Source organism: Eurosta solidaginis, unplaced genomic scaffold (assembly GCF_040869045.1).
Source record: "Eurosta solidaginis isolate ZX-2024a unplaced genomic scaffold, ASM4086904v1 ctg00001171.1, whole genome shotgun sequence".
Taxonomy (NCBI): domain Eukaryota; kingdom Metazoa; phylum Arthropoda; class Insecta; order Diptera; family Tephritidae; genus Eurosta; species Eurosta solidaginis.
Genome location: NW_027136985.1, coordinates 355,378 through 380,993, shown reverse-complemented (window position 1 = coordinate 380,993; position 25,616 = coordinate 355,378). Strand labels below are relative to the sequence as shown.

Genomic DNA, 25,616 nt, shown 5'->3' with positions numbered 1-25,616 from the left:
ACCAAATATTTAAATATTTATTTTTAGAAATATTATTTTATTTACTTTTGAGTTTAAATATTTTCAAACTAATTAGAATTTTCTTTTTTTTGAAGTTATTCAAAAATTTTAATTTAACATGAAAACTCAATTAAAAATTATTTTAAAAATTAAAGTAAAGAATAGAAAGTAGTTAACACTATATTTACTACCCCTCCAAGAAAATTTGAAACAAACAAATTATTAATTAATATTAAATGTAACCTTTTTTTGTTTTTTGTTGTTTAATGTATTTGTATTTAAATTAGTGTTAATAAGTACGTTTGCTGGTTTAAGTAAATCAATTGTAATATTGTTAATAATATTTTTGTATTGAATTGTAAATGTTTTATGTTTCTTAGAGATAACTTTAAAAGGTCCTTCATAAGGTGATTCTAAATAAGATTTACGAAGAACTTTAACAAAAACATACTCACAATTTTCTAATTGTTTAGGAACGAAAAAATTTTCTTTCTTATGATGAAAAACTTTAGAACGAACAAGTGAAAAATATCCTCTTATTTTATGAAGAGCGTCATTAGAAAAATCATGTTCTTTATTACTATTTGAAATAATTAATTCACCAGGTATTCTAAGTGTTTGGCCATAAACAAGTTCAGCAGATGAACATTTTAAATCTTCTTTAATAGAAGTTCGTAAACCAAGTAGAATGAATGGTAAAATGTCAGACCAATGAACCGAGTCGTTTGATGCTATAATTGCTGCTTTTAAAGTTCGATGAAATCTCTCTATCATGCCATTTGCTTGGGTATGGTAAGGAGATGTATGAATTTTATGAGAACCTAAAAGTTTAGTTAATTCCGTAAAAAATTTTGAGGTGAATTGTGAACCTTGATCTACTGTAATATTCAATGGTATACCAAATCGTGGTATATAATTTTGAATAAAAGTTTTTACTATAGTATTTGTTGAAATATCTTTAAGTGGATAAGCTTCAGGCCAACGTGAAAATCTAACAATAATTGTTAAAATATAAGAATTTTCATTTGAAACTGGAAGAGGTCCAACAATATCCATATGAATATGTTCAAAACGGCCTGATGGTATTTGAATTTTTTGGATAGGAGATTTAGTATGTCTTGAAATTTTGGATTTTTGACAATTGATGCAAGATGAAGTCCAATCGTTAATTTCTTTACGCATGTTAGGCAATAATATTTAATTTGAATTAATTTTCTAGTTGTTCTTTTACTTGGATTAGATAACGAGTGAATTTTGTCAAATATAATAGTACCATTTTTGTCGAAATGTGTAAGTAAAGTATTTTTAGAAAAAAGTTTTTTAACATTTTCGAAAGCTGTTGTGGTTTCATTTGTCCAATTTAATTGTTTGAGTTTGTTTTTAATTGCGTGTGTTAACATTTCAAGAAGAGGACTAAGTTTTGTTGCTAACATTTTAATATATCTGTGATAGTAATTTATCATACCTAAAAATTTTTGTAATTTATTTATAGAAATTGGTTTTTCAAAATTTGTTATGATTTCAATTCTATCTAAAGATAGTTTAATACCTTCGCCTGAATTTTCGTAACTTAAGAAATTTAATTTATTTACACCGAGAGTACATTTTGAAGGTTTACTATTTAAATTATATTCTCCAAGTCTTTTGAAAACTGATTTTAAATGATTTATATGTTGATCTTTATTATCAGTGGCAATAAGAATGTCATCAGTGTATGTAAATACAAAATTGAAATCAGAAAATACTTCATTAATAAAGCGTTGGAAATTTCGTAAACCGAAGGTCATTCTTACGAATTCAACCATTCCAAAAGGGCAGTTTATTGCAGTTTTATGAATGTCTTCTTCTGCCATTGGAATTTGGCGGTAGGCACGCACAAGATCAATTTTGGAAAAAAATTGTTTGTTTTTTAAATCAATTGTTAAATCGTGAATATGTGGTAAAGGATACCGATCTGGTGTAGTAATAAAATTAAGTCTTCGATAGTCTCCGCAAGGTCTCCAATCATTTGGTTCATTTTAGGAACGAGATGAAGTGGAGATGCAATAGGAGAATTTGAAGGTCTGCATATACCAGTTTTAACTAAAAATTCAAATTCAGTTTTAGCAATTTTAAGTTTGATGGGACAAGACGTCTGGGTTTCGAAAATGGTAAAATACCTTTTGTTTCTATCCTGTGAACCGTATGGTGTTTAACTTTTTTAGTATAATCTGGTTCGCAGGTAATAGATGGAAATTCATTAAGTAATTTTGAAAACTTATTTTCGACAGTAGGAATTTTGAGTGAGAAAATATTAGAAGATCCAGCAACTTTAATTTTTTTTAGTAGAATCCATTATTTCTTTATTTTTAATATTGACAATAATTCCGAATTTTTCTAAAAAGTTTGCTCCTATAATTAAAAAAAAATAAAAATAAATGTAAGGCGCGATAACCTCCGAAGAGATCTAAGGCCGAGCTTCTCTTCCAATTTGCGTCGTGCTCCTCTTGATTATTCCCTACAAATTGGCCGGACGGGACCTACATGTTTTATGCCGACTCCGAACGGCATCTGCAAGGCAGATGAGTTTTCACTGAGAGCTTTTCATGGCAGAAATACAATCGGAGCGCTTGCCAGACACTGCCGAGGGGCGACCCCGCTTAGAAAAATTTTCTTCTAATTGAAAAATCTTATTTGTAAAATTTTGATGGTTCTTTTCCCGGGAGTTGAACCCAGGGCATACGGTGTGATAGGCGGAGCACGCTACCATCACACCACGGTGACCGCCTATAATTGGTGTATCAATATTCGCAATAATGAACGGAAATTCAAAATCTCTTCTTAAACCTTATACTAGGTTCAAACACACACCAAATTGGCAATTTATACTACTTGGGCAATTTATTACGCAATTTGTCATATAATAAATTGTAATAATAAATTGCCAATTTAAAAAAAATTGCGTAATAAATTGTTTCGAACTGCAAATGCAACATTGTAAAGTGTGTTTTTTGAGTATATTTTAACGTCAGTTACGCATGGCTGAACTATGTGGTTGGCTCATCTCATCAGCTGATTTTATGCTTTTCATTTCACTGGAGTAGGGATTGTCAAAAGAAGATGGCAAACTCAAAATGAAACCAAAACATTGAACACATTTTCTTACAACTCACAAAAATTTCAAAGTTTTTTGTTTTCATTCCATTTCATTCGCCTAATAATGTGCGTGTTCATTTTGACAGTCTGAACAAAGGTATGTATGTTCTTGCTGTAGAGATGAGCCAACCAGCTATCAAATTACTATTGTGTAAGTTAAATCGAGTTGTATGAACAGCACTCAATTCAAATCGAAATTTCCTCAATTTATTTTTCTGTTTGAACATAGTATAAATCAATTTTAAGTAGTTTTGTACCGAAAGTTTCAAATGAAGAACCGTTTGCTACAGTTAAAGTAAGATCCGAATTTCTTTTATAAATTTTAAATTTAGAAAAGGGAATAACTGATACAACTGCACCGGTATCGATAAGAAAATTAAGTTTATTGAATTTATCAAATATGAATAGGCGACGAGTAAGTTTAATAACAGTTCCATTATCCGTCACCGTCATAATGGATCGTTTCAGTTTAAATTTTGTTCGTAATGTGAATTATGATTTTGATTAAAATTGCATGGGGGTATACATTTGAGAGCGTTATTCTTAAATTTTTTGTGATACCAACAAATAGTTGTTTGTGAATTAAAATTACGATTGTTTGAAAAATTTCTTGATCCTGAAAAATTTCGAGATTTAGATCTATTTCTATCTTTAGATCTTGAACGGATTTGTAATTGATTAATATCACTAGAAATTTTATTTACATTTTGAAAAATAGCCGTGGTTAATTCAGTTAAATTTTTAACGCATTGTTCTAAAATATTATTATTTATACTTGAGACTACAGGAGATTTGGAAAAATGAGGATTATTGATTAAATCAAAAAGTTTGTCAGCTAAAATAATAATTTCATCTCTGTTTTGATTATTATTGGAAGTCAAATGAATTTGTATTTCTTTTGGTAATCTACGAATCCACAACTTAAAGAGTAATTCTGGGCTAACTATGGAGTCAGAACCTATAAGTGATTTCATAAATATGAATAATTCAGATGGTGAACGATCACCAAGTTCAGCTTTTGAAAATAATTGTTCTAATCGTTTTTCTTCGCTAAGAGAAAATCTTTCACATAGAATTTTTTTGATTGTATAATATTTATTAAAAAGAGGAGGAGGGTTGATAACATCTAAAATTTTAGAAATAGTATCTCGTTGAAGAGTAATTAGAACATTTTGAAATTTTAAATTATCATCAGTGATATTATTAATTTCAAATTGTCCTTCAACAAGTAAAAACCAGGCATCAGGACAATCTTGCCAAAATTGTGGTAATTTAATAGATTTAGTAGAAGGAAAATTTGTAAAGTTATCTTGTGTTGAAGTATCTTGTGTTATATTAGAGATGTTGTTTTGTGTTGTATTAATGTTAGAATTTTGAGATGTGTTCTGAGTCATTGTGTTATTTGTATAGTTGTTGTTTTGATTTTCCGAATTTGTAAACTTACGGGTTCGTATTGGAGAACGTAGAACCATATGAAAAAAAAAAATTAAATGAAAAATTTGAAAATTAGGAAATATTTAAGATTTTTTTTTGGAAAGGGAGTTAACAATTTAAATAAAATATTTATTTTTATATAAAAAATAAATAAATTTAAATAATTTATATAGAATTTTTAAAATATAAAAATAATCTTAAAATAAATTTGAAAATTTAAAGGGTTTAAAATTTTAATTTAAATTATAATAGAAGATTTTAAATTTAATATTAATATAATAATTATACTTACATAAAATTTAATTTAATAAAAAAAAATATATATATATATATATTAAAATTAATAAGTAGTTGATTGATGATTGTAGAGATTTTAAGGGAATCAATTGCGTTTTTTTGGAAGTGATAACAATTGAATACATCGTTGTTGCTGTTTATGCAATGGCTTTGTGGTTTTCTTTATAAATCTCGTCATTTTCTACGTGATGTCTTATATTTTAAATCCGTCCTTGTGTGTATTGTGCATAAAATAGCTCTTGTTGTAATGAAGTGGATAACTCAATTGTAAATAGTTTTTAATTTTTAAGTATTTAGTTAAATTTTAAGGGTTTAAATATAGATAATAAAGTTTTAAATATTTATATTTACGTAGATAGTTTATTTATATTTGTATCTTTGTTCAAAGTTTATATCTTTGTATACTAAATTTTTAAATTTGGATGTTTGTTTTATTATAATAACTTCTTTAGTTCACTTCATATAAATATTGAAAGATATTTGTGCACAATTTTAGAGTTATTTTTAGATAAATTTCGGTTAAGAATTCACTATTTAATCTTACTAATTCTTGTAGATATTTTTGATTTAACTTTTCTTTGAGAAATCAGTTCACGCATTTTTGTATTGGATCTTGTGCACATTTGCCGAAACCGGTTGATAGTCTGCAATTGGTCCAGACAACTTAATAAAACTTTTTTTTTTTTGGTAGCACGTCACTTAGTTGCACTTCTATTTGTGTTATTGCATTGCTCAGAATCTCTGTGATACGTAACATTCAGCATTTGTATCAAATATCGATTTAAAAATTAGGTCCGTTGGTAGAATCGCCAATATATTTGGTGGTTAACCAAATATTTAAATATTTATTTTTACAAATATTATTTTATTTACTTTTGAGTTTAAATATTTTTAAACTAATTAGAATTTTCTTTTTTTTTGAAGTTATTCAAAAATTTTAAGTTAACATGAAAACTCAATTAAAAATTATTTTAAAAATTAAAGTAAAGAATACAAAGTAGTTAACACTATACTGCCGCTAGATGGGTCTCATACGCATTATCTAAGCGAGGATAAGCGTTTTTTTTTACGCGCAAACGTAAACGTATACACTTTTTTACAAATGTGCGGCGCATTATTTTTAAAGTCAAGCGTGCCACAATATATTGAATTTCGTGCACTGTGGGATGCGCATTAAGGCCTTAACTAGCACGGTAAAAGAAGTTTTCCAACCAGCGATGATAAATGGATTTTTTCATTTTGTACCAAACGAGGAAAAAAATGTACCAAATCATCCAAAAATGTACCAAAAGTCTTCTAAAATGTGAATTTCAACCAAACTCCACCATTTTAATACTAAAATCAGAAAACATCAACTTGAAATAAGAAAACTTCTTTTGAAACTCAGAATAGCAAATTAAAATGAAAAACCTTCAGCTTAATGTGAGAAAATTTCATTTGAAAATCAGAATTGTTAATTTAAAATAAGATAACTTTAGTTTAAAATGAGACAACTTCATTTGAAGATCAGAATTCTCACTTCAAATTAAGAATGTTTCATTTCAAAAAAGGAAACCGTTATTTGAAAAAAAGACAAGCTACTTGGAAACGAGAATATCTCATTTAAAAATAAGAAACTATCATTTCAAAAACATAAATTTTTATTTGAAAACGAGAATTCACCAATCGAAAATGAGAAAAAAAATATTATAACAATTTTATTATAATTGCCTACAGGCATATTTTGTATTGAAAGAGGATGAATGAAGAAACGCTGGTGCACAATCACCTCCAGTTATGGTTAATTTAGCTTCGTCCACAAAATTTTCCAAGTACTGCAAAATTTTGAAATTCGACAATGGGAACGGTCATGTAACACTTAACATATGTTTTTATCTTAGCCCGAATGGTTTCAATAGGGTTCATCATGGGTGAATAAGGGCCACGGCGTAACAGCTTCGATCGTCCACCTGAACGGTTAGCTACAGCGATGTCTATTGTAGAGTGACATGGAGCACTGTCGCAAATTATGACTAATAGCGTTTTCTTTTCTGAAAAAAATTGTTGCCTAAGTAAATGGTGAAGCCTTAATAGTGTTACTCCTACCCCAGAAAATTATCAACATTTATAGTGCATACAAAGAACATTTCATCTCACCATATTCACTCATATCACAAATCACACAAGAAGATTGCGCATTGCGAATGTAAACATTATATCATCTCTTTTTTATGGGCAGTTCTTACGTCATCTTCCTTTAGCTCTTGTTTTTCTCTCTCTTTCATTCCCTCAAACAGTCCACTGTGATGTAGCTGCGCAGAACGCAGCAATTTTGAACTCGTGAATGCGCAACCTGGTAGGTGAGATGCACTCATATTAACAGAGTATATGTGGAACTCAAGAGCGAATTTAGAGTTTCACAGAGTTGCACTGGCACACCGCCATTTTATACAGGTAAAAGTTTAAAGCTTTTGCGTTGCGAGCAAGCAACAATTTTCATCGCAACTGATTCAGCGATATGTTATACCCTATGGCCATCAGAGCATTGTGTCTCCGCTTTTTGGTACACCCTGTTGCTGTAGCTAGTTGTTTAACCACAGCCGCTAGATGGGTCTCCTAAGCATTATCTAAGCGAGGATAGGCGTTTTTTTCACGCGCAAACGAAACGTATACGCGTGTAAAAAAAAACACGGCTAACAACCCAGTAGCAAAATAATTCAGAACTGAAAAAGGTAAGCGAGTTGGTATTAGGTTACGGGGTGAGAGAAGAAACAAATTTCGTATTAAAATCGTTGTTGTTATTTTGAACAGAAGTATTTAAATCAAAGTATGTATGTCGGTAATGTGAAGAGCTGATCAATTAATTTCCCCAAGTATGTGAATTGGTAATTCATATAATTGACTGGTTAATATCCACGGGTAAGCGAGTTGTTCAGGTATGAATTTCGTAGGACATCGCTGTGTTAAAATTCAGCGATGAATTCAGTAGTGGACCCTCACTTTGGCTATTACTAACACATTTCCTATACATATATTACCTTTTGCTACTGGGAAGTTTATCGATTTAATCGTACAAGTATGTACATCAGTAATGATAATCATGGTACATTTGTACTTTTTTTGGTACATTTCGTTTCCCGAAAGTACGTTGGTACTACGTTGACATACTTGGTACATTTTTGTAAAATACATCGCAACACTTCAAGTCATTTGCAAAGCAGCTCTGAGTGTACAAAAAAATTTTAAATTTTTCAAAGAAGTTAAGTTGTTTTGTTGCCGAGCACAATTTGTCATTTGCAACTATGGATCATTTAAATATGCTTATGAAAAATAGCATAACTGATTCTAAAATTGTGAAAAAATTTTGCATCAATAGAATTAAAGCACAGAAAATAATAGCTGAAATAAAAGGGCAGAAAATTATAAATCCATAATTGCATTTTGTCAGAAGAACTATTACCCTCTAATAATGAAACGACTGATATATATTAGCCGTGTTTTTTAACACGCGCGTATACGTTTCGTTTGCGCGTGTAAAAAAACGCCTATCTTCGCTTGGATAATGCTTAGGAGACCCATCTAGCGGCTGTGGTTAAACAACTAGCTACAGCAACAGGGTGTACCGAAAAGCGGAGACGCAACGCTCTGATGGCCATAGGGTATAACATATAGCTGAATCAGTTGCGATGAATTGTGGACACACATAGAATACATAGAATTAGTGTAGAGGGTGAAACAAAGACACATATTTCAGTTACATCTGAGTATAATGCGTATTGAAATTTAGTAGGACAAAATTTATGCGCAGCATAGCAGTCAATAGCCGTGTTTTTTAACACGCGCGTATACGTTTCGTTTGCGCCTGTTAAAAAACGCCTATCTTCGCTTAGATAATGCTTAGGAGACCCATCTAGCGGCTGTGGTTAAACAACTAGCTACAGCAACAGGGTGTACCGAAAAGCGGAGACGCAACGCTCTGATGGCCATAGGGTATAACATATAGCTGAATCAGTTGCGATGAATTGTGGACACAGATAGAATACATAGAATTAGGGTACAGGGTGAAACAAAGACACATATTTCAGTTACATCTGAGTATAATGCGTATTGAAATTTAGTAGGACAAAATTTATGCGCAGCAATTTCAGAGGTGTATTTAAAGTTTGTCGATTAGCAGTCCATATCAAGTTTAAGCGTAAACGACTATACGCGTGTTAAAAAACACGGCTAATATAAAGTTTAAGCGTAAACGGATATACGCGTGTTAAAAAACACGGCTATTGTAACGAATTTTCTGCAAATCCTCTTATTTGCAATCCTCTGCTAAGTTCGAATCACTAAACTGTTGAATAAATAACTCCAATATTAAATAATGGAAAAATGGCCTTTATTAAAGCACTTCGCAATAACACTTATACTTTGCTACTCGCTGGCTTAATAACCAAACTGATTGATAACTCAAATGAAACTCTACTATTGGCCACCAGATCGCGTGCTTAACTAAACTGATTGATAGCTTAACTCAAACTGAATTACAGCGCCTCTACATCTGTCGCCTTTTATACTCTTTGGTTTCCTCGTTCGCATTTTTCTAGAATCTACTAGCATTGTTCATGAGCTCTCAAACTTCTCAGCTATAACTAAAATTGCACAATTTTATACGTCTTTTAGGCGCTTTCAGAATCTACTAGTCCAGTAGCTCTCAAACTTCTCAGATATATGCATGTGTTAGTGTATTGACTCTCCGCTGCATGTATACGTACATGGTACATATATGTAGACGCAGTTATTGTTTCGTTTATGTAGATACATAATGATTGAATTATTCATGTGCATTCACGTCACTGCTTAGCATCGGCTTAGAGACGATAGCATCGCTCAGTGCTGCTAACATTCGTTACAATATATTACATCCATAGATCAATCATTATGTATCTACATAAACGAAACAATAATTGCGTCTACACATATGTACCATGTACGTATACGAGCAGCGGAGAGTCAATGCACAAACACATGCATATATCTGAGAGACCCCTATAAGTATGCAATGAGAAAAACTATAAAATTGTGCAATTGTAGTTACAGCTGAGAAGTTTGAGAGCTACTGGACTAGTAGATTCTGGAAGCGCCTAGAAGATGCGAAGGTTGAAATCAAAGAGTATAAAGGGCGGCAATTGTAGAGGCGCTGGAATTCAGTTTGATTTGAGTTGTCAAGCAGTTTTGACTAAAACGCTATCTAGCGAGCAAGAGCAGTATTATTTTGAATAGTAGAGTTTGATTTGAGCTATCAATCAGTTTGGTTATTAAGCAAGCTATTCGTTCCACAGTTTGAGTGTTATTGTGAAGTACTTTAATAAAGGACATTTTGCATTATTACAAATTGGATTTATTTATTCAACAGTTTAGTGATTCGAACTTAGCAGAGGATTGCAAATAAGAGGATTTGCAAGTAAATTCGTTACAATTGGTGTCAGAAGAGGAATTGTTGAATAAATTCCAGAGGACAACAAGGACATGGCAAAGTTCGGTGAATTGAAGATCCAGCAATTAAAGAAGGAGTTGGAGAGCCGTGGATTGAATACAAGCGGCGTTAAACTTGAACTTCAGGCACGGCTACGAAAGGCAATGGAAGCAGAAGGAATTGATGTGGAAAAGTATGTCTTTCATCTTGATGGCGAGGAGACAACAAAAATTGAAGAGAAAAACGAAACATCGCAAACAATTACCAGCACAGACTTGAACATGATATTGGCTGCAATAACTGCTCAAACATCGACAGTAACATCCAAGATGGAAGCGCAAGAGGCACGTATAACAGAAATGTTATCACAAATATCCACCAACATGTCATCTCAACTAGAAGAACAGAAAACATATATGTCATCACAGATGGAATCCCAAGAGACACGAATAACATCGAAGATTGAAGCACAGGAAACAAAAATTTCTTCACAACTGGAAGAACAGAAGAAGTATATGGTATCCCAACTGGAATCGCAGGAAACCCGTATAACATCACAATTGGAAGAACAGAAGACATATTTGGCATCTCAACTGGAAGCGCAAGAGGCACGTATATCTGAAATGTCGGCACAAATTTCGGAACAGGTATCATCGCAGCTCTTTGTGAATCTGTAAGAGCAGGATGCAAAAATTTTACAACTCGAGGACAAAATTGATGCCGAAATAAAAGCGTTAAAAGGTCGTATGGAGCAGTTACAACTAAACCGCCCAGCTGTTTCAGCAAGCAATCCAAAGGTAAAAACACCATCATTTGACGGTTCTGTTCCTTTCCAGGTCTTCAAGCTACAGTTTGAGAAGACCGCAGAAGTGAATAACTGGAATGCGGAAGATAAAGTTGCTGCACTGTTCGTGGCACTGAAAGGGCCTGCAGCGGAAATCTTACAGACGATTCCAGAGTACGAACAGAACAGTTATGAAGCATTGATGGCTGCTGTAGAACGACGTTATGGAAGCGAGCATAGAAAACAGATATACCAAATGGAGTTGCTAAACCGCTTCCAGAGGCCTGGTGAAACATTGCAAGAGTTCGCGTCGGATATTGAAAGGCTAGTACATTTAGCGACTGCGGACGCACCCGTGGAGTACACTGAAAGGGTAAAGATTCAGAGCTTTATAAATGGCATACGGGACGTCGAAACAAAGCGAGCTACATACGCAAACCCAAAGCCAACATTCGCAGAAACGGTGTCACAAGCTCTGATTCAGGAAACAGCGTCGCTTCTGTGTAAGCCAGTTTTCAAAGCACGCCGTGTGGAAGTAGAAAGGCCAGAGTGGGTAGACGCAATATTGGAGGCGCTGAAAGGATCGCAAAAGCGGAGTGAAAAAGTTACAAAATGCTTCAAATGCAGGAAGCCCGGTCACATTGCACGTCATTGCGTTCTTGGTCCTGGTAGTTCCAACTTGGGTGGCCGTAAACGGAAAGCTGGAGGAGATGAGCAAGAGCGTGCCAGATGTAAAAATCGAGAGCTAGCTCCAGCTGTTGAATGTCCTGTGATATCTGTGTCGCAAATTGGAAGGAAATCAAGCAGTCTTACCGTCAGAGGGAATGTGGATGGCAAGGAGCGTGTACTGGCTGTAAATACGGGCGCATCTCATTCTTTGATCCGATCTGACTTGGTCAACAGGAGAGTAAAACCGTTACCTGGAGCGAGGTTGCGTACGGTCACTGGCGAGTATAACCAAGTCCGGGGAGAAGTGATCTGTGAAATCTTAATTGGGAAGGTCATGGTTTTACACAAATTCTTTGTGGCGGAGATTGTTGATGAAGTTATATTGGGAGTGGATTCCTTGGTTGACCATGACATCAAGATCGATATGCAGAGAAGGGTGATTCATTATGAGAACCAAGATGTGCCACTTAACTTCAGTTTGGAAAAAGGGTTCAGCAGTAAGCGAGTGCTGGTGGAGGAGATTCGACAGAGACCACGAAAGTCCAGGAAAGTAGATCGAGCAAAGGTTGATGGATCGAATGGGCCAAATAAAGCGAAATAAAAACTACCTGCGAGAAAAACACTGGCAGTGACAAACCTTAATGGACGTACTAAAACGACTGAAACAATTTTCCAGAAAGAATGCAAGGGTGGTTTCAAGCCAGCGCGTACTACTCTTGTGAAACGTCAAGACGATACTGATGATGCAAAGTCAATCCGTCAAGATCAAGCTCTGCGAAGTAGTTTTTAATTGGCCAAGCAACAGAGTGCGAGGGAACGATCCAAGATAATGAGTAGTAAGATGAAATACAGGTACGACAAGGAAAATAATTTGGAAGGTTTCCGGGAGGGAGATCTGGTACTGCTATACAACCCTCACCGGTGGAAAGGTGTTCCATCCAAATATCGGTGCAGTTGGGAAGGCCCATACAGAGTTGTGAAGACGATCAGTGATGTCATCTACCGCATACACGCAATTGGAAAATCACGAAATAGAAGAGTGGTACTTTTGTCGATGCTAGCAGCGTATAGATCGAGAGATTTGTCTGATCGGGACGATCAGACTTAGGTGGAGGGCAGTGTAACGAATTTTAGCAGCACTGAGCGATGCTATCGTCTCTAAGCCGATGCTAAGCAGTGACGTGAATTCACATCCATAGATCAATCATTATGTATCTACATAAACGAAACAATAATTGCGTCTACACATATGTACCATGTACGTATACGAGCAGCGGAGAGTCAATGCACAAACACATGCATATATCTGAGAGACCCCTATAAGTATGCAATGAGATAAACTATAAAATTGTGCAATTGTAGTTACAGCTGAGAAGTTTGAGAGCTACTGGACTAGTAGATTCTGGAAGCGCCTAGAAGATGCGAAGGTTGAAATCAAAGAGTATAAAGGGCGGCAATTGTAGAGGCGCTGGAATTCAGTTTGATTTGAGTTGTCAGGCAGTTTCTAGCGAGCAAGAGCAGTATTATTTTGAATAGTAGAGTTTTATTTGAGCTATCAATCAGCTTGGTTATTAAGCAAACTATTCGTTCCACAGTTTGAGTGTTATTGTGAAGTACTTTAATAAAGGCCATTTTGCATTATTACAAATTGGAGTTATTTACTCAGCAGTTTAGTGATTCGAACTTAGCAGAGGATTGCAATTAAGAGGATTTGCAAGTAAATTCGTTACAATATATAAAAATTTGGCAGCCTCGATTCGAATTTTTGATAGATTTTTAGATTTGACAGCTTTGTCCGGTAGTTGCACGGAAGGTATTTTTAATGCCATTGTTAAATCTTTGAAAGACCGTTCAATACCGCTTGAATAAATGATTGGTTTCACTGCAGACAATTGCTCGGTTATGGTGAGAGCAGGAAGCGTAGTGCCAGCAAGGCTGAAGCAAGTTGTTCCAAATCTGCATGTTAATGGATGTGTTTGTAACATTTTAAATTTAGCTTCAATGACCGCTTGCGATGTATTTCCAAAGAAAATTGATAAATTTTTAAAAGACGTAAACTGTAATTTTTATGACAGCCCCCTTAGGAGGTCAGACTTTCAGAGTTTTCAAGAACATTTCGGTACAGAAATGCATGTTATACTAAAGTACGCCCCACAAGGTGGCTTTCTAGACAAGCAGTCATAGAGAGAATTCTTGAGCAATGGAATGCCCTCAAGTATTATTTTAATCTTTACGTATCTTAAAATAAAAGCAGTAATCAAAATATTAATCTTATAGGGCGGTACGCAGATCACAAGTAATTGCTCAAGAAAAATTTTGCCTTTTTTCTTGTGTGAAAAATGGTAGTATGGAAGTAATTTTGACGTTTAAATATCCACGGTGAATAGTGAAACAAGCAAGAATAAGAGCGCATAAACAAAAGAAATGTAAAGAATGTCACTTCCCTTATAAGTGCCCGTTTCTCCTTCGCCGTGAAATTCACTATGCGCTTTTTGCGTTTTGGTGCTGCAGCTATTGTTATTTCCATTTCTGAAATAAAATAATAATTATTTATTGCAGAAAATTTAAAAAACTATGTGCTTACCTAATTTTAGCAGTTTGTTTACCTTTTTTCTTCAAGAAATATGTATATGGCACTTGACATATTTCTTGCGGAAACCGGTATTACCGTATGCAAATTTGATGGAAAAATAGGACTAAAGTAGCGTACTAAATTTCTTGTAAACTGCGTAGTACCTCAAGACAATTTACCACAAGGAATTTTCTTGAGCGTTTTTATATGGAAGTTTTACTTTCTTGTTATCTGCGTACCGCTCTTATATCTGAAAATTTTCAAAGTCCTATTTATAAAGTATATTTTACAGTTCTTTCTTATATTAGCCGTGTTTTTTAACACGCGCGTATACGTTTCGTTTGCGCGTGTAAAAAAACACGTATCTTCGCTTAGATATTGCTTAGGAGACCCATCTAGCGGCTGTGGTTAAACAACTAGCTACAGCAACAGGGTGTACAGAAAAGCGGAGACGCAACGCTCTAATGGCCATAGGGTATAACATATAGCTGAATCAGTTGCGATGAATTGTGCACACACATAGAATACATAGAATTAGTGTAGAGGGTGAAACAAAGACACATATTTCAGTTACATCTGAGTATAATGCGTATTGAAATTTAGTAGGACAAAATTTATGCGCAGCAATATCAGAGGTGTATTTATAGTTTGTCCCTTAGCAGTCAATATAAAGTTTAAGCGTAAACGGATATACGCGTGTTAAAAACCACGGCTGTTACAACTTGTTGAAATGTTTTTTGGATTTAAAATTTCTTTATATTTCATATATTTGAATATGGAAATTTCATGACATGCCGTAGCCTAATGGTAGAGCACTGGGCTCATAGTCCAGACGAACAGGGTTCGAATCATGCTGAAGCCAAATGCCAAATTTAACTTTTTTAAGAATGCCGAATTTATTTAGTTAATTGATTTCTTACGCATACTTTGTTGGATACCAGTTCAATACTGATTCATCATTCGTACAGTGATTGCGAACGCCTGAAAGGACTTGGGCTTTAAAGGCCTTTTTAAAGGATTTGCAGTTATCATGACTAGCGCGCCACCTAGCGGAACTTTGTTTTCTATAAGTTGTAGTGTCACCGGGTCTCGAACTATGTGCTAAGCTACAAGTCTCTAGGTCACCGGGAATTTACTTAAAAATGGATTGAAAGATTCACAAATCAAAACTAATTTTCTTAATATCTCAATCCATGCGCCACCTAGCGAAATTTTTTTGATCAAATATTGCATTGTCGTCGGGTTCTGACTCACAGCCCAAGTTTCAAGTCTCTAGCTCACCGGGAAGTTACATAAAAATCGCAAGATTCGCCTGCCATCGGGCGGCATTTTGTTTTCCACGAATTGTAGTGCCATCGACTAGCAAACTATTTGCTAAGTTTCAAGTCTCTGGATCACCGAGAAATTAGTTAAAAGTCGATCGCAAAATTTACATTTTAAAATTAATTTTCTGTGTATCTCGATCCGTGCGCCTTCTAGCGTATTTTTTTCACATGCATTGTAATGTCCCCCAGATCTAAACTATGTTCTAGTATCAAGTGGGAAATTACCGAAAGAGACTTTTCCGTGGGTTAAAAATTCGTATGGAAATGAGGGGAAAAACATGAAAGGGGCTTAATATAAAGGTAGTAAAAATAAAAATAATACGTACACAAATATGATTATTAGATTAAGCAAGTAGAAATCAGCATTAAAACAATAGGGGGAAAGAAAAAAGGAAACAAGATGACGAGATAATACAATTTCATTAGCAAGAATACAAAATATGGTGATATCTAAATAATCATGCGAAATATTTCTAAAGATGGTTTTTAACATATGTGACCTGGAATCATGAAACGACCCTATTGTGAGAAAACAAGTTTTCGAGAAAAATGCGTTTAGTTTCTGTTTAGCTTCACTCTGTGTAGCGGTTGGCCGTTCTGAGCTACAAGCTTGAATATAGTTCAGAACCCGATGACAATGCAATAATAAGAAAAAACTCCGATAGGTGGCGCATGGATCTAAATATTTCAAAAAATCGTATTTGTGGTCCGATTTGACTTTAAATGCGATTTTTGAAGAAACTAAGAAAGATAGAAAACTGCAAACTGAAAAGTGTTTATTCCATTGGAAAGGGCGTTAAATTTCCTATAAGAATCACTCAAAGAACGCTATTTTCGCACAATAGGGTCGTTTCATGATTCCAGGTCTCATATACATATTTATATTCGCAACTCACCTTCAAACTTTTGTAAGGCAACTAATGCTTTTTCGATGCCCGATAATTCCGTGTTTGCACCATCAATCGCTGTTTCGTAATGTTGGCGCTTGGTGCTCATTGCCCCCAACTTGCTTTGAGCCTTTAAATTACTGTTATGTAAAAATTCAATTTTTTTTTCTGCTTCATTAATGTTAATTTCGGAAGTTTTTACTTTAACTTTCCATTTGTATATATTGTTTTTCTGTTTCTTAATTTGAGTAATTAAATTGTTAATATTTGTTTGTACCGATTTTAATTTATCATCATGTATCGTATGAATTAATTTCTTAATTTTCGTCACACACGCATCAGTCGTAGTTTGTTCTCGCTCTTGTGCCTCCAATTGATTAAAACTAGTTGGTAATTGTTCCCTTAAACTCTTTAGAACAATAAAGAGCTTTTGTGTGTTCGATTGACACACATCACGTTCTAAACGTCCTCGCTGTTCCTGATTATAGTTTATTTGTGATTGCAATTGTTCCGCCTGTACTTGCATAACGTCCAAAGCTTTTTGCGAGATCAATGCTGTATCGGCTGATTGCTTGGTTTTCGTTTGCACTTGTGTACCCATTGCATTGATAGGGACGTGGTCCATTTTCGGGGCTATAGAGTAAAAGGGGAAAAGATAAAAAAAAACAAAGAGAAATTAAATATCTAAGTTCAATTTGCGACATTTGCAATTTGCAATAATCTGCGATCTAAATCGATGCAAAAGTAAAGGCAATTATAAAGCTGTACCGCTAGTGGGTTAGGGGGTTAGAATATACCCGTGGTAGGTATGCCTGTCGTAAGAGGCGACTAAAATACCAGATTCAATGGGTTGTGTAGCGCAACCTTTTTAGGTTGCCAACGCAATATATAGCTTCTCCAAACCCAATTGTCAACCTCACCTTCGAGCGGCGAATCGCGTTTCATTAACAGACGAGGTTCTGGCGACCACAAGCTCCTCATGGATAATCTACTCTCTTTGGTACTACTAAATTTTAATACACATTATACTCAGATGCAACTGAAATATGTGCCTATGTTTCATCCTCTACACCAATTCTATGTATCCTATGCCTGTCCACTATTCATCGCAACTGATTCAGCTATATGTTATACATTATGGCCACCAGAGGTTTGTGTCTCCGATTTTAGGTACACCCTCTTCTGTAGCTAGTTATTTAACCACTGCCTTTGGTGGTTAACCAAATATTTAAATATTTATTTTTAGAAATATTATTTTATTTACTTTTGAGTTTAAATATTTTCAAACTAATTAGAATTTTCTTTTTTTTTTGAAGTTATTCAAAAATTTTAAGTTAACATGAAAACTCAATTAAAAATTATTTTAAAAATTAAAGTAAAGAATACAAAGTAGTTAACACTATATTTACTCCCCCTCCAAGAAAATTTGAAACAAACAAATTATTAATTAATATTAAATGTAACCTTTTTTGTTTTTTGTTGTTTAATGTATTTGTATTTAAATTAGTGTTAATAAGTATGTTTGCTGGTTTAGGTGAATCAATTGAAATATTTTTAATAGTATTTTTGTATTGAATTGTAAATGTTTTATGTTTCTTAGAGATAACTTTAAAAGGTCCTTCATAAGGTGATTCTAAATAAGATTTACGAAGAACTTTAAGAAAAACATACTCACAATTTCGTAAACCAAGTAGAATGAATGGCAAAATGTCAGACCAATGAACCGAGTCGTTTGATGCTATAATTGCTGCTTTTAAAGTTCGATGAAATCTCTCTATCATGCCATTTGCTTGGGGATGGTAAGGAGATGTATAAATTTTATGAGAACCTAAAAGCTTAGTTAATTCCGTAAAAAATTTTGAGGTGAATTGTGAACCTTGATCTACTGTAATATTCAATGGTATACCAAATCGTGGTATATAATTTTGAATAAAAGTTTTTACTATAGTATTTGTTGAAATATCTTTAAGTGGATAAGCTTCAGGCCAACGTGAAAATCTATCAATAATTGTTAAAATATAAGAATTTTCATTTGAAACTGGAAGAGGTCCAACATTATCCATATGAATATGTTCAAAACGGCATGATGGTATTTGAATTTTTTGGATAGGAGATTTAGTATGTCTTGAAATTTTGGATTTTTGACAATTGATGCAAGATGAAGTCCAATCGTTAATTTCTTTACGCATGTTAGGCCAATAATATTTATTTTGAATTAATTTTCTAGTTGTTCTTATACTTGGATGAGATAATGAGTGAATTTTGTCAAATATAATTATTCTCATAGAATGTGGGACATAAGGTCGAAAAGGTTGTAGAGAAACATCACACCATATGTTTAAATTAATAATTGGAATATGAATTTCTTTTAAATTATTTTTAGAATTTGGATCAGAAATGGTTTTTTGTAAAAATGTATCAGTTTGCTGTTCTTTATATAAAGTTTCTACATTTATATCTTGAGTTGAAATTGCATTTATTTCTGGAATACGGGAAAGTGAGTCGGCAACTATGTTGTCTTTTCCACGTATATATTGAATATAATTTGTAAATTGAGCAATATATTCAAGATGACGTAGTTGACGAGAAGATCTATCTACTTTAGAATTTAGAACATGAATTAAAGGTTTATGATCAGTATACATTGTAAAAGTTCTACCTTCAAGAAAATGGTTAAAATGTTTAATTGAATTATAAATTGCCAAAAGTTCACGATCAAATGTTGAATATTTAGTTTCTGTTGTAGTTAATTTTCTTGAAAAATAAGCTAAGGGTTCTAGTATATTATTGCTAGTTTGTTGAAGAACTGCTCCAATAGCAACATTTGATGCATCTGCTGCTAATGATAAAGTACCATTTTTGTCGAAATGTGTAAGTAAAGTATTTTTAGCAAAAAGTTTTTTAACATTTTCGAAAGCTGTTGTGGTTTTATTTGTCCAATTTTATTGTTTGAGTTTGTTTTTAATTGCATGTGTTAACATTTCATGAAGAGGACTAAGTTCTGTTGCTAACATTTTAATATATCTGTGATAGTAATTTATCATACCTAAAAATTTTTGTAATTTATTTATAGAAATTGGTTTTTCAAAATTTTTTATGATTTCAATTCTATCTAAAGATGGTTTAATACCTTCGCCTGAAATTTCGTAACTTAAGAAATTTAATTTATTTACACCGAGAGTACATTTTGAAGGTTTAATATTTAAATTATATTCTTCAAGTCTTTTGAAAACTGATTTTAAATGATTTATATGTTGATCTTTATTATCAGTGGCAATAAGAATGTCATCAGTGTATGTAAATACAAAATTGAAATCAGAAAATACTTCATTAATAAAGCGTTGGAAATTTCGTAAACCGAAGGTCATTCTTACGAATTCAAACATTCCAAAAGGGGTAGTTATTGCAGTTTTATGAATGTCTTTTTCTGCCATTGGAATTTGGTGGTAGGCACGCACAAGATCAATTTTGGAAAAAAATTGTTTGTTTTTTAAATCAATTGTTAAATCGTGAATATGTGGTAAAGGATACCGATCTGGTGTAGTAATAAAATTAAGTCTTCGATAGTCTCCGCAAGGTTTCCAATCATTTGGTTCATTTTAGGAACGAGATGAAGTGGAGATGCAATAGGAGAATTTGAGGGTCTGCATATACCAGTTTTAACTAAAAATTCAAATTCAGTTTTAGCAATTTTAAGTTTGATTGGATCAAGACGTCTGGGTTTCGAAAATGGTAAAATACCTTTTGTTTCTATCCTGTGAACCGTATGGTGTTTAACCTTTGTAGTATGATCTGGTTCACAGGTAATAGATGGAAATTCATTAAGTAATTTTGATAACTTATTTTCGACAGTAGGAATTTTGAGTGAGAAAATATTAGAAAATCCAGAAGATCCAGCAACTTTAATTTTTTTAGTAGAATCCATTATTTCTTTATTTTTAATATTGACAATAATTCCGAATTTTTCTAAAAAGTTTGCTCCTATAACTGGTGTATCAATATTCGCAATAATGAACGGAAATTCAAAATCTCTTCTTAAACCTTATACTAGGTTCAAACACACACCAAATTGGCAATTTATACTATTTGGGCAATTTATTACGCAATTTGTTATATAATAAATTGCCAATTTAAAAAAAAATTGTATAATAAATTGTTTCGAACTGCAAATGCAACATTGTAAAGTGTGTTTTTTGAGTATATTTTAACGTCAGTTACGCATGGCTGAACTATGTGGTTGGCTCATCTCATCAGCTGATTTTATGCCTTTCATTTCACTGGAGTAGGGATTGTCAAAAGAAGATGGCAAACTCAAAATGAAACCAAAACATTGAACACATTTTCTTACAACTCACAAAAATTTCAAAGTTTTTTGTTTTCATTTCATTTCATTCGCCTAATAATGTGCGTGTTCATTTTGACAGTCTGAACAAAGGTATGTATGTTCTTGCTGTAGAGATGAGCCAACCAGCTACCAAATTACTATTGAGTAAGCTAAATCGAGTTGTATGAACAGCACTCAATTCAAATCGAAATTTCCTCAATTTATTTTTCTGTTTGAACATAGTATAAATCAATTTTAAGTAGTTTTGTACCGAAAGTTTCAATTGAAGAACCGTTTGCTACAGTTAAAGTAAGATCCGAATTTCTTTTATAAATTTTAAATTTAGAAAAGGGAATAACTGATACAACTGCATCGGTATCGATAAGAAAATTAAGTTTATTGAATTTATCAAATATGAATAGGCGACGAGTAGGTTTAATAACAGTTCCATTATCCGTCACCGTCATAATGGATCGTTTCAGTTTAAATTTTGTTCGTAATTTGAATTATGATTTTGATTAAAATTGCATGGGGGTATACATTTGAGAGCGTTATTCTTAAATTTTTTGTGATACCAACAAATAGTTGTTTGTGAATTAAAATAACGATTGTTTGAAAAATTTCTTGATCCTGAAAAATTTCGAGATTTCTATCTTTAGATCTTGAACGGATTTGTAATTGATTAATATCACTAGAAATTTTATTTAAATTTTGAAAAATAGCCGTGGTTAATTCAGTTAAATTTTTAACGCATTGTTCTAAAATATTATTATTTATACTTGAGACTACAGGAGATTTGGAAAAATGAGGATTATTGATTAAATCAAAAAGTTTGTCAGCTAAAATAATAATTTCATCTCTGTTTTGATTATTATTGGAAGTCAAATGAATTTGTATTCTTTTGGTAATCTACGAATCCACAACTTAAAGAGTAATTCTGGGCTAACTATGGAGTCAGAACCTATAAGTGATTTCATAAATATGAATAATTCAGATGGTGAACGATCACCAAGTTCAGCTTTTGAAAATAATTGTTCTAATCGTTTTTCTTCGCTAAGAGAAAATCTTTCACATAGAATTTTTTTGATTGTATCATATTTATTAAAAAGAGGAGGAGGGTTAATAACATCTAAAATTTTAGAAATAGTATCTCGTTGAAGAGTAATTAGAACATTTTGAAATTTTAAATTATCATCAGTGATATTATTAATTTCAAATTGTCCTTCAACAAGTAAAAACCAGGCATCAGGACAATCTTGCCAAAATTGTGGTAATTTAATAGATTTAGTAGAAGGAAAATTTGTAAAGTTATATTGTGTTGAAGTATCTTGTGTTATATTAGAGATGTTGTTTTGTGTTGCATTAATGTTAGAATTTTTAGTTGTGTTCTGAGTCATTGTGTTATTTGTATAATTGTTGTTTTGATTTTCCGAATTTGTAAACTTACGGGTTCGTATTGGAGAACGTAGAACCATATGAAAAAAAAAAAATTAAATGAAAAATTTGAAAATTAGGAAATATTTAAGATTTTTTTTTGGAAAGGGAGTTAGCAATTTAAATAAAATATTTCTTTTTATATAAAAAATAAATAAATTTAAATAATTTATATAGAATTTTTAAAATATAAAAATAATCTTAAAATAAATTGGAAAATTAAAGGGTTTAAAATTTTAATTTAAATTATAATAGAAAATTTTAAATTTAATATTAAAATAATAATTATAATTACATAAAATTTAATTTAATAAAAAAAAAATATATATATATATATATATATTAAAATTAATAAGTAGTTGATTGATGATTGTAGAGATTTTAAGGGAATCAATTGATTTTTTTGGAAGTGATAACAATTGAATACATCGTTGTTGCTGTTTATGCAATGGCTTTGTGGTTTTCTTTATAAATCTCGTCATTTTCAACGTGATGTCTTATATTTTAAATCCGTTCTTGTGCGTATTGTGCGTAAAATAGCTCTTGTTGTAATGAAGTGGATAACTCAATTGTAAATAGTTTTTAATTTTTAAGTATTTAGTTAAATTTTAAGGGTTTAAATATAGATAATAAAGTTTTTAATATTTGTATTTACGTAGATAGTTTATTTATATTTGTATCTTTGTTCATAGTTTATATCTTTGTATACTAAATTTTTAAATTTGGATGTTTGTTTTATTATAATAACTTCTTTAGTTCACTTCATATAAATATTTAAAGATATTTGTGCACAATTTTATATTTTTGATTTAACTTTTCTTTGAGAAATCAGTTCATGCATTTTTGTATTGGATCGTGTGCACATTTGCCGAAACCGGTTGATAGTCCCCAATTGGTTCAGACAACTTAATAAAACGTTTTTTTTTTTGTTTTTGTAGCACGTCACTTAGTTGCACTTCTATTTGTGATATTGCATTGTTCAGTAGCTGTGTGATACGTAAAGCGCCACATTCAATATTTGTATAAAATATCGATTTAAAAATTAGGTCCGTTGGTAGAATCGCCAATATATTTGGTGGTTAACCAAATATTTAAATATTTATTTTTACAAATATTATTTTATTTACTTTTGAGTTTAAATATTTTCAAACTAATTAGAATTTTCTTTTTTTGAAGTTATTGAAAAATTTTAAGTTAACATGAAAACTCAATTAAAAATTATTTTAAAAATTAAAGAATACGAAGTAGTTAACACTATACTGCCGCTAGGTGGGTCTCATAAGCATTATCTAAGCGAGGATAAGCGTTTTTTTACGCGCAAACGTAAACATATACACTTTTTTACAAATGTGCGGCGCATTATTTTTAAAGTCGATCGTGCCACAATATATTGAATTTCGTGCGCTGTGGGATGCGCATTAAGGCCTTAACTAGCACGGTAAAAGGAGTTTTCCAACCAGCGATGATAAATGGATTTTTTCATTTTGTACCAAACGAGGAAAAAAATGTACCAAATCATCCAAAAATGTACCAAAAGTCTTCTAAAATGTGAATTTGAACCAAACTTACTTACTTGCTTACTTAATTGGCGCTTAACCGTCTAAACGGTTATGGCCGTCCAACAAGGCGCGCCAGTCGCTCCTTCGCTCCGCCAACCGGCGCCAATTGGTCACACCAAGGGAGTTTAAATCGTTTTCCACCTGGTCCTTCCAACGGAGTGGGGGCCGCCCTCTACCTCTGCTTCCATAGGCCAAACCATGAACCAAACTACACCATTTTAATACTAAAATCAGAAAACATCAACTTGAAATAAAAAAATCGTATTTGTGGTCCGATTTGGCTTTAAATGTGATTTTTGAAGAAACTAAGAAAGATAGAAAACTGCAAACTGAAAAGTGTTTGTTCCATTGGAAAGAGCGTTAATTTTCCTATAAGAATCACTCAAAGAACGCTATTTTCGCACAATAGGGTCGTTTCATGATTCCAGGTCCCATATACATATTTATATTCGCAACTCACCTTCAAACTTTTGTAAGGCAACTATTGCTCTTTCGATGCCCGATAATTTCGTGTTTGCACCATCAATCGCTGTTTCGTTAGCGCTTGGTGCTCATTGCCCCCAACTTGCCTTGAGCCTTTAAATTTCTGCTATGTAAAAATTCTATTTTTTAATTTCGGAAGTTTTTACTTTAACTTTCCATTTGTATATATTGTTTTTCTGTTTCTTAATTTGAGTAATTAAATTGTTAATATTTGTTTGTACCGATTTTAATTTATCATCATGTATCGTATGAATTAATTTCTTAATTTCGGCCATTTTTTTCGTCACACACGCATCAGTCGTAGTTTTTTCTCGCTCTTGTGCCTCCAATTGATTAAAAATAGTTGGTAGTTGTTCCCTTAAACTCTTTAGAACAATATAGAGCTTTTGTGTGTTCGATTGACACACATCACGTTCTAAACGTCCTCGCTGTTCCTGATTATAGTTTATTTGTGATTGCAATTGTTCCGCCTGTACTTTCATAACGTCCAAAGCTTTTTCCGAGATCAATGATGTATCGAATGATTGCTTGGTTTTCGTTTGCACTTGTGTACCCATTGCATTGATAGGGACGTGGTCCATTTTCGGGGCTATAGAGTAAAAGGGGAAAAGATAAAAAAACAAAGAGAAATTAAATAATTAGTTCAATTTGCGACATTTGCAATTTGCAATAATCTGCGATCTAAATCGATGCAAAAGTAAAGGCAATTATAAAGCTGTACCGCTAGTGGGTTAGGGGGTTAGAATATACCCGCGGTAGGTATGTCTGTCGTAAGAGGCGACTAAAATTCCAGATTCAAGGGGATGTGTAGCGCAACCTTTTTGGGTTGCCAACGCAATATATTGCTTCTCCAAACCCAATTGTCAACCTCACCTTCGAGCGGCGAATACCGTTTCATTAACAGACGAGGTTCTGGCGACCACAAGCTCCTCATAGATAATCTACTCTCTTTGGTACTACTAAATTTCAGTACACATTGTTACTCCTGGAAACTTACGCTATAGGTTACTTGCCAAGATTTGTTCTTGGAGGGCGCCGCCTCCAGATTGTCGCCATATTGTGCCGACAATAATCTGTTAAAATCGTGGTGGTCGACGTCGCCACACTGTAACCTTCATCGAAATTTAATTAAATACTCGCACTTTGATTTACTGCGTGAAAATTATATTTCTCTTTATTTTCTTTAAAATCACAATCAACTTTTTTTTGCGCACGTCAGTAAATTTCAGTTGGCAGAATTATATTGATGGCGGTGAAACATGAAAATGCC

The 25,616-nt window shown here is 32.9% G+C and overlaps 1 protein-coding gene across 1 annotated transcript in view; it reads right to left on the bottom strand.

The window, feature by feature from the left end:
- Positions 1 to 14,560: 14,560 nt before the first annotated feature.
- Positions 14,561 to 25,616, bottom strand: part of LOC137235978 (uncharacterized) — an 82,432-nt gene continuing 71,376 nt past the window's right edge. The window contains exons 5-7 of the mRNA XM_067758714.1: positions 24,568 to 24,935; positions 24,324 to 24,449; positions 14,561 to 14,584 (exon numbers count right to left, since the gene is read on the bottom strand). Coding sequence (XP_067614815.1) covers positions 24,345 to 24,449; positions 24,568 to 24,935 — 473 coding nt within the window. The 3' untranslated portion in view covers positions 14,561 to 14,584; positions 24,324 to 24,344. The remainder of the gene's footprint in view (positions 14,585 to 24,323; positions 24,450 to 24,567; positions 24,936 to 25,616) is intronic.